The sequence below is a fragment of the Equus caballus genome, chromosome 1 (genome assembly GCF_041296265.1).
Source record: "Equus caballus isolate H_3958 breed thoroughbred chromosome 1, TB-T2T, whole genome shotgun sequence".
Taxonomy (NCBI): Eukaryota; Metazoa; Chordata; class Mammalia; order Perissodactyla; family Equidae; genus Equus; species Equus caballus.
Genome location: NC_091684.1, coordinates 6,269,627 through 6,283,152, shown reverse-complemented (window position 1 = coordinate 6,283,152; position 13,526 = coordinate 6,269,627). Strand labels below are relative to the sequence as shown.

Below are 13,526 nucleotides of genomic sequence, written 5' to 3'. Positions count from 1 at the left end.
AGCCAGACTCATCTACATTGAAAAGCTCCTCTACCAGGAATCCTTGCCCTGCACTGCCTCTTCAGGTGTCAGGACACACTGTGGAGGAACTGGAGGATCCCTCACGCTTTATGTTAGAAGTCTGTTTCTCTTTTAAAATGTTTCAAATCAGTCCTCTGGGTTTAAATTTTATGTGTTTGTCTATGCTTACAAACTCTAACACCTCTGTCATTTTATGTTGCCTTGGGACAGATTTTCACTGAGTTTAAGAGCGTGCTTTTTCTGTGCCTGGCCATCCTGCCATCTTGTAAAGGAGATCTCCTTTCACAGGACCACCCGTAGTCACCCACAGGACCCGTGGGATGCAAGTACACCAATTCTCATGTTCTTCTATAGAAAGGATCTGTCCTGGACCACATGTGGGCAAGAAAAGCCCCTGACTTTTAAAATTTAGTATACAGACTAAATGACATTATCCCCAAACCAGGATTGGCAAAACCATGGGTGGCAGTGGATTACCAAAGTTCAGTGTCCCTGGGGTACAGGGGAATGGGCGTAGGGATGGGAGAGGCTCATCTGGTGAGTGAGGATCACATGGTGAAAGACTTCCCATGCCACACCCAGGAGTTTGGGTGGTATCCTAGGGCAGAGTCTGTAGTTTACATTAGGGTTTATTCTTGATGTTGTACCTTCTGTGGGTTTTGACAAATCTGTAGTGACACACCTTTATAGTATCCTACAGAATAGTTTCAGTGCCATAAAAAACCCTTTGTGCTCCCTGGATTTGTTCCTGCCTCCCTCCTAACCCCTGGCAACCACTCATCTTTTTTTATTGTCTCCATAGTTTTGCCTTTTCCAGAATGTCATATAGCTGGGATTATACAGTGTGTAGCCTTTTGAGATTGACTTCTTTCACTTAGTAACATACATTTAAGTTTCCTCTGTCTTTTCCATGGCTTGATAGCTCATTTCTTTTTAGTGCTGAATAATATTTCATTGTCTAGATGTTCCAGTCTGTTTATCCATTCACCTACAGAAGGGTGTCTTGATTGCTTCCAAGTTTTGGCAGTTATGAATAAAGCGGCTATAAACACCTGTATGCAGATATTTGTGTGGACATAAATTTTCACCTCATTTGGGTAAATATCAAGGGACCTGATTTCTGGATCCTATGGTAAGAGTATGTTTCGTTTTGTAAGAAACTGCCAAACTGTCTTCCAAAGTGGCTGCACTATTTTGCATTCCCAGTAACGAATGAGGGTTTCTGTTGCTTCATATCCCCATCAGCATTTGGTATTGTCAGTGTTTTGGATTTTGGCCATCCTAATAGGTGTGTAGAGGCATCTCATTGTTGCTTTAATTTGTACTTCCCTGATGACATATACATGGAGCATCTTTTCGTATGCTTATTTGTCATCTGTATATCTTCTTCAGTAAGGTATCTGTTCAGGCTCCATTTTTTAGTCAGGTGGTTCATTTTCTTATTGTTGAGTTTTGAGAGTTTTTTGTATATCGTTGATAACAGTCCTTTATCAGATATGTCTTTTACAGTACTTTCTCTCCTAGTCTGTGGCTTGTCCTCTCACTCTCTTGACATTGTCCTTCACAGAGCAGTTTTTAATTTTAATAAAGTTCAGCTTATCGATTCTTTCATGGATCATTGTTGTGGTGTTGTATCTAAGAAGCCATCACCATTTGCAAGGTCATCTAGGTTTTCTCCTATGTTATCTTCTAGGAGATTTATAGTTTTGATTTTTGCATTTGGGTCTGTGATCCATTTTGAGTTAATTTTTGTGAAGGGTACAAGATCTGTTCTATGGTCATTGTTTTGCAAGTGGATATCTAGTTGTTCAAGCATCATTTTGTTGAAAAGAGTCTCTTTTCTCCATTGTATTGCCCTTGCTCCTTTGTCAAAGACCAGTTGACTATGTCTATGTGGGTCTGTTTTTGGGCTCTCTGTTCTGTGCTATTGATCTTTTCTCTTTTCCTTCGCCAGTACCATACTGTCTTGATTACTATAGCTTTATAGTAAGTCTTGAAGCCAAGTAGTGTCAGTCATCCAACTTTCTTCTTTTCCTTCAGTGTTATGTTGGCTATTCTGTCTTTTGGCTCTCTCCATAAACTGTCAATATCTACAAAATAACTTGCTGGGATTTTGATTGGGATTGCATTGAATCTATACATCAAGTTGGGAAGGACTAATGTCTTGACAACATTGAATCTTCCCATCCATGAATATGGACTATCTCTCCATTTATTTAGTCCTTTGATTTCATTCATCAGAGTTTGTAGTTTTCCTCATGTAGATCTTGCACATATTTTGTTAGATTTATACCTAAGTATTTCATTTGGGCAGATGCTAGTGTAAATGGTATTGTGTTTTAAATTTCAAATTCTGCTTCTTCATTGCTGGTATGTGGGAAAGCAATTGACTTTTTTTATATTAACCTTGTATCTTGCAACCTTGCTATAATTGCTTATTAGTTCCAGGAATTTTTTTGTGGATGCTTTCATATTTTCTACATAGACAATCATGTCATCTGTGAACAAAAACAGTTTTATTTCTTACTTGCCGTCCTTGGATTCTTCCTGATCTTAGTGAGAAAGCTTCTAGTTCTGTGTCGTTAAGTGTGGTTTTAGCTGTAGGGGTTTTTTGCAGATGTTTTTAATCAAGTTAGGGAAGTTCCCCTCTATTCTTAGTTTGCTGAGAGTTTTTATCATGAATGGGTGTGGATTTTGTCAAGTGCTTTTTGTGTCTATTGATATGATCACATGATTTTTCTTCTTTAGCCTGTTGATATGATAGGTTACATTAATTGATTTTCAAATGGTGAACCAGCTTTGCATACCTGGGCTAAATTCTACTTGGTCATGGTATATAATTCTTTTGTGTGTGTGTGAGGAAGATAGCCCTGAGCTAACATCCGTTGCCAATCCTCCTCTTTTTTTTTTCGCTTGAGGAAGATTAGCCCTGAGCTAACATCTGTGCCAATCTTCCTCTACTTTGTAAGTGGGATGTCTCCACAGCATGGCTGATGAGTGGAGTAGGTCCACACCAGGGATCCGAACCTGAGAACCTGGGCCACCAAAGTGAAATGCGCAGAACTTGAACCACTCGGCCATGGGGCCAGCCCCTTTAATTCTTTTTATGCATTGTTGGATTCAATTTGCTAATATTTTGTTGAGGACTTTTGTATCTAGGTCCATGAAGGATATTGGTCTGTAGTTTTCTTTTCTTACAATGTCTTTGTCTGATTTTGGTATTAGGGTAATATGCTAACTTCATGGGATGAGTTAAGAAGCATTTCCTCTCCTTCTGTCTTTTGGAAGAGATTGTAGAGGGTTGGTACAATTTCTCTCTTCAGTGTTTGACGCACCAGTGACCCGTCTGTGCCTGGTGCTTTCTGTTTGGAAGCTTATTAATTATTGATTCAATTTCTTTAATAGATATAGTCCTGTTCAACTTGCCTGTTCCTCTATTTTTTTAAACATAAATCCAGGTTAACTACAGGTTGGGGCTTGAGGGGAGTGGAGAAAGACAGTGCATGGATGTCCTAAAATTCTACCCGCTTCATGCATTCACTCACCTGTTCATTCATTCATTAATTTGCGTATTCATTCATTCGCTCATCCAATAGCCACCTACTGAACCGGTTTACCAGGAATAAGCCCTGCCTGAAGATGACAGCATATGCATTTCTTATGCCTTCGTGTGCTGCTCCTTGGATAACTTACGTTTTTTGTTTTTAAAGTGTAACTGCACATCCTCCATTAATTAGACTCCATTAGTCTATATTTTGTAATAATCACTGAAATAAGCTTGATGGAAGGCACACTTCCGGAATTTGCAGGGGGAGTGATTGCCAAGCAAACTAGAACATAAGTCCATTGCCGGGAAGATGTTTGTGTTTAAACCACACACTTTCAAATGGCCTTAAGCACTTTCTCCAGAGTGGTTTAGGGCACGGCTATGGACTCAGACCCTTGTGGTTTTGACCCTTGCTCAACCACCTGATGGCTGGGAGACCCAGGATTGCCTCCTCATCTCTTTAATCCTCCTTTCTCTCATTTTTAAAATGCAAATAATAATAATAGCAACCTTGCAGGCTGCTTGTGAGGATAAATGAGATAATGTTATAGAGCTTCTAGCACCAGGCTTGGCAGGCCACCAGCAGCAGCACTTGTCTTTATTAATCCATCTAGGGCAGATGTGGGGAGAGTCTGCTCAGGGATGCAGGGGATGCAGACACAGGAGTTAGTGCCTCTGCTCACAGGGGACATTCTCTGCTCCAGAAGCCAGGATGGGTGAAGCTTCTTATTGCCAAAGATGGAAGGGGGTCAGAGATCAGGGAAGGGAACGAATGGCAGAAGCCAGTCAAGAAGGAGGTGGGTGCAGGCTTGCTGGCGTGCTGGCCCTGGGTCAGATAGTGGCACCTGAAGTGGACTCAGAAGGGCGAGGTGGGATGGACATGGTGAGTCGAGCTTCTCCCCTGCAGTCTACACACCGGCATTGTGCTCCATGTAGAGCAGAAACGGAGGAAGCAAGGGCTGAGGCGGGTTCCAGCGAGAGAGAACAGGTCAAGGATGAGCACAGCCAAGCAAAGCCTCCTCTGTTTGCTGAGAGCCAAGGTTTCCTATCTGTTCACTTTAAGGTCCTTTATCAACTTCTCCTGGCTGTGGGCCCTTGGATAACTTCTCTGCCTTTCACACTTAGGCCTCATGGGATGCTTTCTTGCTCTTCTGCATCCAGCTCCAGCAATTGTGTCTCACTGGGGTCTGGTTTCTCCCCGTACTTCACCTGGTCCCCTCTGACCCTGAGCTCCTGGGGTCTCACACACACACATCTTTTCATAAAATACCTTTGTGGCCTCCGGAGCTCAGAGTGGGTCCAAGTCATGTTTAGACCCCTAACTCAATCAGTGTGTAAATTTGCCATCACCCAAACATTTCATGAATTGATGAGCATTTAGCTCCAGCAGCCCCCAAGTGTGAGCCGTTTTCTTATCCAGAAACAAGTGGTTCCCACTTGCCCCTCATCTTTGCTGTTAGCACGCATTCAGATGATGCCAACAAATTGGCTTCTCGAGGCAGAGCTGAGGGTTTCAGAGGGATCCCGCTCACCCCCACGTGCCCAGCATGTCTGCGGCCTTCTCCGGGGCATGTAAGCGCTTTCTTCAGCTCACACAAGTGAACACGCTCAGACATTCAGTGAAATCTCCCAGCTGCAGTCTGATTCTTTCAGATCACTATCCGTGACAGTCACCCCTTTTTGGAGCTGGGCTGGTGGGAGGTGAGATGAGAACAGTGCTGGCTTGTTGGGGAGCTGTTTGGAAGCACCCAGCATGGAGAATTGAAAATACTTCCTCAGAGGCTTCTCTCCGGGGCAGGGTAGGCTGGGGAGGACTGGGCCTTGGTGAAGGCCAGCAGCACCTCGGCCCCCCTCTCCAGGAAGAGGCCTCTCTTTCTGCCCAGGACCTAGGGACTGTGCCACAAGACAGTGATAAGAGGGGGAGTGGGACTCTCCCAGGAGGCCACGGGTGGCCTGGAACTTAAGACAGACTAACGCTGGCACATGCAGAGTGCAGGCCTCTTGACTAAGCCGGAGCCCCTTGGTCTGCTCTGGGATACCCATGCCCACAGAGCTCCAGGCCCTGCGAGAGAAAGCGTGACCCTGGGAGACTGTCCTTTACAGCTGCCTGACTCCCTCTCTGGCCGGCACCTGTCTCTTCCTCTGTGTCACTTGGTATGCACTTGGTATATCCTGTATGTGCTTGGTAGTCATGTACATCTATTTGTGTGTTAATGTAATTACTACTGACTGTAGGCAACGCTAAGCAGGGCCTGACTGTCGTGCTCATGCTCTGTCCCCAGGCGTAGCAGGTGCAGGCACGTTGTGGGTACTTGGCAGGTACCTGTGGAATGAATGAATGAGTGAGTGAATGAATGAATGAGTGAAAGAAGACATGAAATGTGCCTTGCATGACCCTGGCATACAGTGATCACTGAGGAGATGCTCGTTCTGGGGATGGGAGAGCGACTCTCAATTTTCCTTTGTGTGTTACTGGGTTGTTTTAATTTCACTGAACAATAGGCATTTATTACTTTTTTCTTTTTAGGTTCTGGGTACCAGCAAGGAAACACAGTGAGAGTTCGGTGCTTCCTTCTTGCTGGGACCCAGGGGTTGAGGGAAGTCTGGCCACCCAGAGCACACGCCTTCAACCCCTGATGGGGGAGGTGGCCCCGGGTACAGCTCCCTGCACCTGCAGGAAGGCCAACACCAGTGGAGTGCGGGCACCGTGCCAGGTCTCACGTACCCTGTCTTACAGCTCTCAGGGCACCGGCAGGTAGGTTAGGGAGCCCAGGCCTGAAGGTGCGGTAACTTGTTCCCAGTGGCTCAGCTCGCTGGACGGCGGGCACAGGGCCACTGCTGCATCCACTGCCTGCAGCTGCTCTGCCCCATGGGGCACAGACCCACTCCGGTGAAACAGAGGCCCTCTTCACCTGGAGGGGCGGGGCTGGTGGCGGTGTCTGCTGGGCTGGGGACTGGTGAGCCTGCGGGCATCCCTCCCAGTTCTGCACCAGCACTTCCACTTTCCCCTGCATTGTCCCCGTGCTGCTTGTTACTTACCTGTCAAAACCAGACCCACCATTTTTAATCCGCTAAAGTAAAATTACAGCTTTCAATGTTTATAGGGCATGGGCCCTGTTCAAGGCACAGCCCTGTGTGGCCTGGGGCAGACAGAGCCGGCTCCTTCGCTAGGACCTCTACCTACCCCAGTGTCCTGTAAGGCGTGAGCTGTGCTCAGGGTTGGGGTCTTCACACTTTGTCAGGGAAGAAGGAATGAAGCCCTGTCCCTCAGAAGCCCTCTGACTGCTCACATCACTGTCCCTTAGAGACTCATGCTAGTTATTAAGACGGCTGATTTGTTTTCCCTGCAATCTGATCTCTGGAGTCAAGCCTCTGTGAGAGTCTGTGCTGCACTGCTTGATAGATCCAGGCAGAGCAAGTACTCTTGGCAAGTGTTTCCTTTACCTGGCTGGTTAGAATGGGGGTCAGTGCTGCAGGTTAAGATTTATCCTCGAGGCCCGCACAAGGATATCAAAGGTTTATCCTAAAGAGTCTCCAGACACCCTCCCATCCTTCCATCCATCCTCCCATTAACATGTGCCAGGCCATTGCCCAAGCGTCTCTGGCATCTTAAGCATTTACCATTGGGAAAAGATAAGGTGTATTGTGAAAAAGCAGTAGTTCGTTTCAGGTTAAGGTCAGTTCAGGGTAGACATGGGGATGAGTCAGAGATGGTTTGGAAAAGTAGTTTGCCAGCCTGAGGACCTGAGATGTCAATGGGGAACCATAGAATGTTTTAGAGCAAGGTCGTGGCATGATCAGATCTGCATCTTAAAAGATTGCAATTGGCCAAGAGGAGTTGAGGCTTGGGGATTATTTGGGACACTACTACAAGAGTCCATTCATCATACAAGCAAACATTTATTAAACATGAATTATATACTCGGGCTTGTGCTGACTTAGAAGGATGAATTGGAAATGGTGATGCCTTTGATTGAATCCAGAGGAAAGTAACCAGAGCTGAACAGAGACCAGAGTTGGTCAGGAAAGATGAATTCTCAGTGCTCTCACAGTGGGTGGGACAACACCAAGGATGCCACATGCGTATTAGGGGTGCAACAGCTTAAGGTAGTTGTTCTCAGCTGGGGGCGACTTTGCCCCCAAGGGACATTTGCAAAACCTGAAGACAAGTTTGATTGTTATGACTCGGGTGGGAGGTGTTACTGTTGTTTAGTGGGTGGAGGTCAAGATACTGCTAAACATTCTACAATGCACCTGACAGACCCCCCACGACAAGGATTATCTGGTCCACAATGTTAGTAGTGCCAAAGCAGAGAAATCCCAGGCTAGGACAATGCCTCAGTGGGTAGGAAGGAGTCTGGCCATCCACAGAACCAGGGCCTGGAGAGGTAGTGGTCTTCGGATATATCCAGTTGGGGTGCCTTCAGATTCCTATGTGGAAGTGGAGATGTGTGTCTGGAGACCTCAACTGGGGGGTCACGGGCTGAGAAACATTGGCTGAGGCTGGAGGAAGGATGTGCATCCAAGGAAGGGGTTCCGTGGAGGACAGCCATTGAGATGGCAGCTAGGCCCCACCGAGACGTGTGAAAATACAGATAACCTGCAATACCCCAGCATCTTTCTCCTGCCTAACAGGGGCTGGGGGGAGCAGACACAACCAAAGGGTCTGGGCCCAGTCTCCATGCTGCATGCACACACTGGCTGGCAGAAATGTCTGGAATGCTCCCCCAGCACTCTTGCATTAATTAATTCCCACTCCTTCAGCTCTCCGCCAAGGCTGCTTCCTACAGGAAGCCCTCCCTGGCTGCTAGTCTGGGTCAGACTGCATCTTCTCAAAGCACCGTGTTCATTAATGTGAACATGCGCCTCCCCTCTGTCTCTCCCACCACCCTATGAGCTGCGTGAGAGCCAGAGGGCCGTCTGAGTTGGCCCATCATGGTATCTTGAAAGCCCAGCACGTGGCAGGAGCTCAGGAAATGTTTTATGAATGAATGCCCTTTGTTCTTGATAGCTGAGTCCTCTTTGCTCTGCTTATATGATAAAGTTAAATTGACAAATCCGAAGTGGGGGAGGAAATAATTTCCAATCCCGGAGAGGTGCAGTCTGGAATGAGTACAGATGAGTCCCCTCCTTCCTCACCTGGGGGCTGCTGTGTGTGTGTGCAAGTGCACATGTGTGCATGTACGGGTGCGGAAGCCTCTGGCCTGGGGGTGGTCTCCAGCAGTCCGAGGCCACTGGCCCACTGCTGAGCGCGGTCAGGTTCACCTCTGGGGAAGCCCAGGCCCTGGGCACTGGGAGCTCTGTATGGAGGCAGGAAGGAGAGTCTGCTCTGGGCCCGGGCAGCATCTCCAGCTCCAGGGCCGATCTTCAGAGCCGCCTGGCCTCTCAGCCTGAGGCACAAAGGTGGTTTCTCCTTCTTGGAGGAAGACCCAGGCCCCATGCCTTCGATCTCTCTGACTTTTCATCCATTGGTAAAAGTGTTCAGTGGTACTTTCTTAAAGCAAGCATCAGAGTTAGCCCTGGCCGCTCAGTCTTACCATCTTCCTTCTGGGGTCCTCCAGCCTCTTTCCTGCTGGGACCACTCCTGCGAAGCTAATTGTACCTGAAGTTGAACCCGGTGTGATTGCAGTTCATTGCCCACTCCCAGCTGGCAAGGTGTCCTTTTCCTTTATTAAGTTCAAAATTTGAGGAATATATTTTTATAGATGATGCTTCCAGTTGTCTCTAAGAATTAAGGAAGTTCTTAATTCTGTTTTTTCCAGCCCGTGGCTACCTGTGGACAATTCTCAGTTTTAAGGGAAAGAGTTACTCTCCATTAATGAACCCAGGTGCCTGAAGAGTTCCTTTCATAGTCCAGGGCACCTGCGTGACATGGCACTTCATCCTTCTTGCCAAGATACAGTTTGGTAACATTTGGGAATATTACTTTGGGGAATGCAAACTCTTCAGGTAGTGATTTAAAAAAATACCTCTCTGCCCCAGTGATGCCGTGAAGAGTCTCATTTTCAATAAGCATTCGCTGTCAGTTGTGTAATTTTCAGAACAGAGGCCCATCAGCAATCTCCTAGACATTGGCATTTTGCTGGAAGGTTGGAGAGTTCCCTGGATCGCACGGAAACTCCGGTCTGGGTGAATGACAGGGTCCACCCAGCAGGTTGTTCTTGGCTAGTCCCACCAAAATGCCACGAACACGTTTGGGCTTTAAACATCTCTTTTCCCAATCTCTTAGAATGCTTTGAAGGTCCTGCACTCGACTTGTGAAATTCTATCCAAGCTGATTTCCGTAGTAAGTGTGTCACTACTACAATAAGCGGGTTTTACGTCTTAAGAAGCTTTTTTAACTCGAGCTTCCATAGTGATATTTTTATCGTCATCAAGTGGCAGGAAATAGATGCTGGCTCCTTTAATTGTATCATTCTAAATGTCACGAGAATGGCAAGGATCTTTAGAAGACAAAAGAAGCACTCCAATTAGAAATTCCCATGGTAACTAAGAGAGCGCCCTCTTTTTTTTCCCTTTCTGTGGCTATTTTAAGTACCTAAATTGATGTACGTCCCTGTGGAAATGTGAAACAAGCATGGAAGGGGTACGTCCACTCCGCCGGGAGTTTGGGGGTTTTTCTGTTGTAAACTGTTTTCTTCTTTTGATTCCTTCCCAGGTATTTGCAGTAGAAGGTAAGAGCTGGCTTCTGATCAGAAGTGCTTACATTTCCCTAAATTAGGAAGAGGTCAGGATTTCCCTTTGTGTCCCTTCTGTAGTTTACATTAAAACATAAATACATGCACAACTTCATTTCGTATTCCTCTTACAGTTTATATTAAGGTGTAAATATAAATGTATTTTAGTGGCCAGATGTTAGATGATAAAACTGGCTTAATTTGAGCTAAACGGGGGGACCCCTCCTCGGATGCAGTGAGGGTCTCAGCCCAGAAACCTTGTCTCTGCCCGGAACTACTGCAGAGCCTTCAGACCTTGGCTGGCTCAGCATCCCGCCCGCCTCTCACCTTGTTCCGTACTGGACAGGGGACACTGAATTCACTGGCAGTGGGCCATACCCCTGGACACTGTGGTCTCCATCTTTCTGCACTGACCCCGTGCCTGCACTGCCCTCCTCCCCACCTTAGTGCCGAGGACCCGGGGCCCCGGGCGCCTCTGCAGAGTCACTGGTCCCAGGGTGGTCTGCAGGCGCCCACACTCAAAGGGAGTAAGCATGATCCTCTCTCAATGTCCGACAACCCCGCAAAGCGGGCGTGCATTTTATCCCATTTTAGCGGGAGGAGTGGATGCTCAGGAGGCCAGACGCCACTTCTTGGGTCAGCAGGTTCGCAGCATCTGAGCGGCATCTGCTCCCCTCAGCACCTGTGTGGAGCCCTCTGGACACTCGTGTTCTGAAAGGAATTGCTAGAAGGTTACCCATCATGTATGTTTTAAAGTGGGTCAGGAAATGGAAGGAAAGGTAGGACTATGGGAGGTTTCTCAGTAATAATATATTGACAGATATTACGGCCAGATATTACAGCCAAAACACATGTAGAGGGAAACTTTTTGGAGAAGGTAGTGGTCATGGTAATGATAAAAAGCCAGTATTTATTAAGCACTGAGTATGCATTATCCATGCCAGACACCATACAAGGTGCGTAATGGACACTACTTTGCGCATCCCGCACCACCACCCAGTTTGCCAGGGCATGAGGGCCTCACCGGCCCGCAGGATTTTCAGGATAAAACCAAGAAAGTCCGGGGCAAAGCGGGACAAGCCAGTCATGCCCCCCACTACCCTGAGTAAAGGTGGACGTCCCTCAGTTTGTGGATGGAAATCCCATGGCTCAGAAAGGTGAGGCTGACCTGCCCAGGTTCCTCTGACCGCAGGAAGACCAATGCATGTCGGACCTCAAGTCCCGTGCTTTGACTACAGCACCCTTATCACGGCTGTGAGGCCGTCCCCAGTAACTGGAGGCTCAAGGTCATCTGTATGACCCACACCCTAAAAAGGTTTACCTGCAAATTGGAGATTCCCATTTCCTTTTGGAAAAAAAATAGGGTAAAAATCAGAAAATTATTTTCAAATAAAGTTCATGCCTTAAGGTAAACAAGCTTGTTCTACAAGAAATCAGGCTTTTGATGGCAAACGAATGAACACTTCAGGGTAAAGGCAGGCCAGAAGCACTGTTCCATTCGGTCGCTCAGGCTCTGCATGCTCATGGTCGTCTGTCCCCTGTTGTGTGAGGAGCAGATGACGCGAGAACGTTTCTCAGTTGCCCATGTTTGTAAATTGATTTTTTTTAGACGAGTTAGTTAAATTGTTTGCTTATTTCTTCAGGGTAAAAAGCTATACCAGCAGTGATCCAAAATAGTAGATCAAATTGAAACATCCATACAGAAAAGTGTACAGAATTCATACATGCAGAGAGCGTTGGGTCTTCACGAAGCGAGCCAGCCGTGTGGCCAGCACCCAGACGAAGGAGTCCGTATGGCCAGCCCCTACTCCAGCCTCTTGGTGCTTGCTCCCGGTCCCTTCCCTCACCTTGCCAGGGGTAACACTCCCCACTTCTAACACCAGGCATTCGCTTTGCCTGCCTTTAAACTTTATATAAATGGAGTGTGCAAAGTCTTTTTTTAATGTTTATTGAACACCGACGATGTGTAAGTTGCTATGTAGATTTTCAATGAATCTCAATGACTTGGCTTTGAATGCATCCCAGTTTGCTCTTATGGATGCACATGTGTCCCCATATAGGTCACAGAGGTCTTGGCAGTCAGTCCTCAAAGTCCATATTCACCCAATGACCAGCTCACATCCTGTCTGTGTTCAGGAAGGCATCGTGCTGTGTAAGTCAATCATTTAAAATTCAGCATGACTGTGAATTCAACAAAGTAATTTTCTTTCTGTGTTGTTGGCAAGTTTTTTGAATGCTGAAGTCATTTGCATTATGGGCTCCAGCAAACAAGTTGGGACAATGAAGACAGGAAGCCACTATTAGGTTTGCGGGTGGAGGGGGAGGTGGCATTCAGAAGTCATCCTACATGGCAGCGCTCAGCAGAGACCTGATGTCCAGTGAAGGCACAGCTGTTTCCAGACAGTCCCCTTCATGGCCCAGGGTCTACCTAAAAAAATGCTCGCCCATCCTGGCCTTCTGGGACCCCTGCCTCTAACGTCCTGGCAACCGTCAGTCAGTGCCCAGGGCAGGAAGCTCCCACCATGTCTGTCCTGCAAGCTGGCGTCACTGCTGCTATGTCTTGGTAATCTGTGCTCTTTACCATCCAGAAGGGTTTGGGGCAGCTTGTGGAAGGCAGGCTGCGCTGCGTCAGGACGGGACGTAACTGAGGTGGATTTTGATTTGGATGCTGTCTTCACCACGTGCTGGCCGAGTGACTGAGCTCCTGACTTCTTCCTCTTTAACTCCGATTTCTGCTCTATGAGGTTGGAATAATAATAACTGGGCCGCTGCAAGCAGTCAGTTGAAAATATTTTGTGGCAGCACCTTGCACAAATAGGCATTCGATAAATGCCGGCTCCCCCACCCTGGAGATAAGATGTGATTTCAATTGTGCCTTAAATTCGGTCCTAAGCTTCCTGGCTGACAAGGCAAAAATGAAAACACGATGGCTTGTATTGTTCTAGTCAGATTAAAAGAATGTTCCCAGTTTTTCAGGAAATATAAACACTTTCCTGGTGCTAGATTCTAAGACAATTTTATTTTGAAAGCTTGAGTAATTCAGTTGATAGGGTTTGCAACAATTATTTTTTTCCTCTAGAAGATGGAGAAATCACCTTTCTATCGCCATAGCATGTATTAATCCTTTAATTAAAAGATACTGACCTGAGGATATAGTACTAAGTATGGAAAGCTAATGCCTTGGTGTTAGGATTAAGTAAGTTCTGTTTCTCCATTTCTTTCTCCATCTCTTTTTAGTGGACCTCTTATAATAATGACATAACGGAAAAGGGCATAAAGTC

General features: G+C 46.7%; 1 protein-coding gene across 13 annotated transcripts in view; it reads left to right on the top strand.

Annotated features, from left to right (window-relative positions):
* The window catches only part of PTPRE (protein tyrosine phosphatase receptor type E), a 171,607-nt gene that overhangs the window by 37,213 nt on the left and 120,868 nt on the right, over window positions 1-13,526 (top strand). For 2 of the 13 annotated variants that reach the window (XM_070251598.1, XM_070251535.1), the window contains exon 1: window positions 10,046-10,154. The exons of the other annotated variants lie outside the window; for them this stretch is intronic. In XM_070251598.1, coding sequence (XP_070107699.1) covers window positions 10,146-10,154 — 9 coding nt within the window. In that variant the 5' untranslated portion in view covers window positions 10,046-10,145. Of the gene's footprint in view, window positions 1-10,045; window positions 10,155-13,526 lie in introns of those variants that run through there. 13 annotated transcript variants of the gene reach the window in all.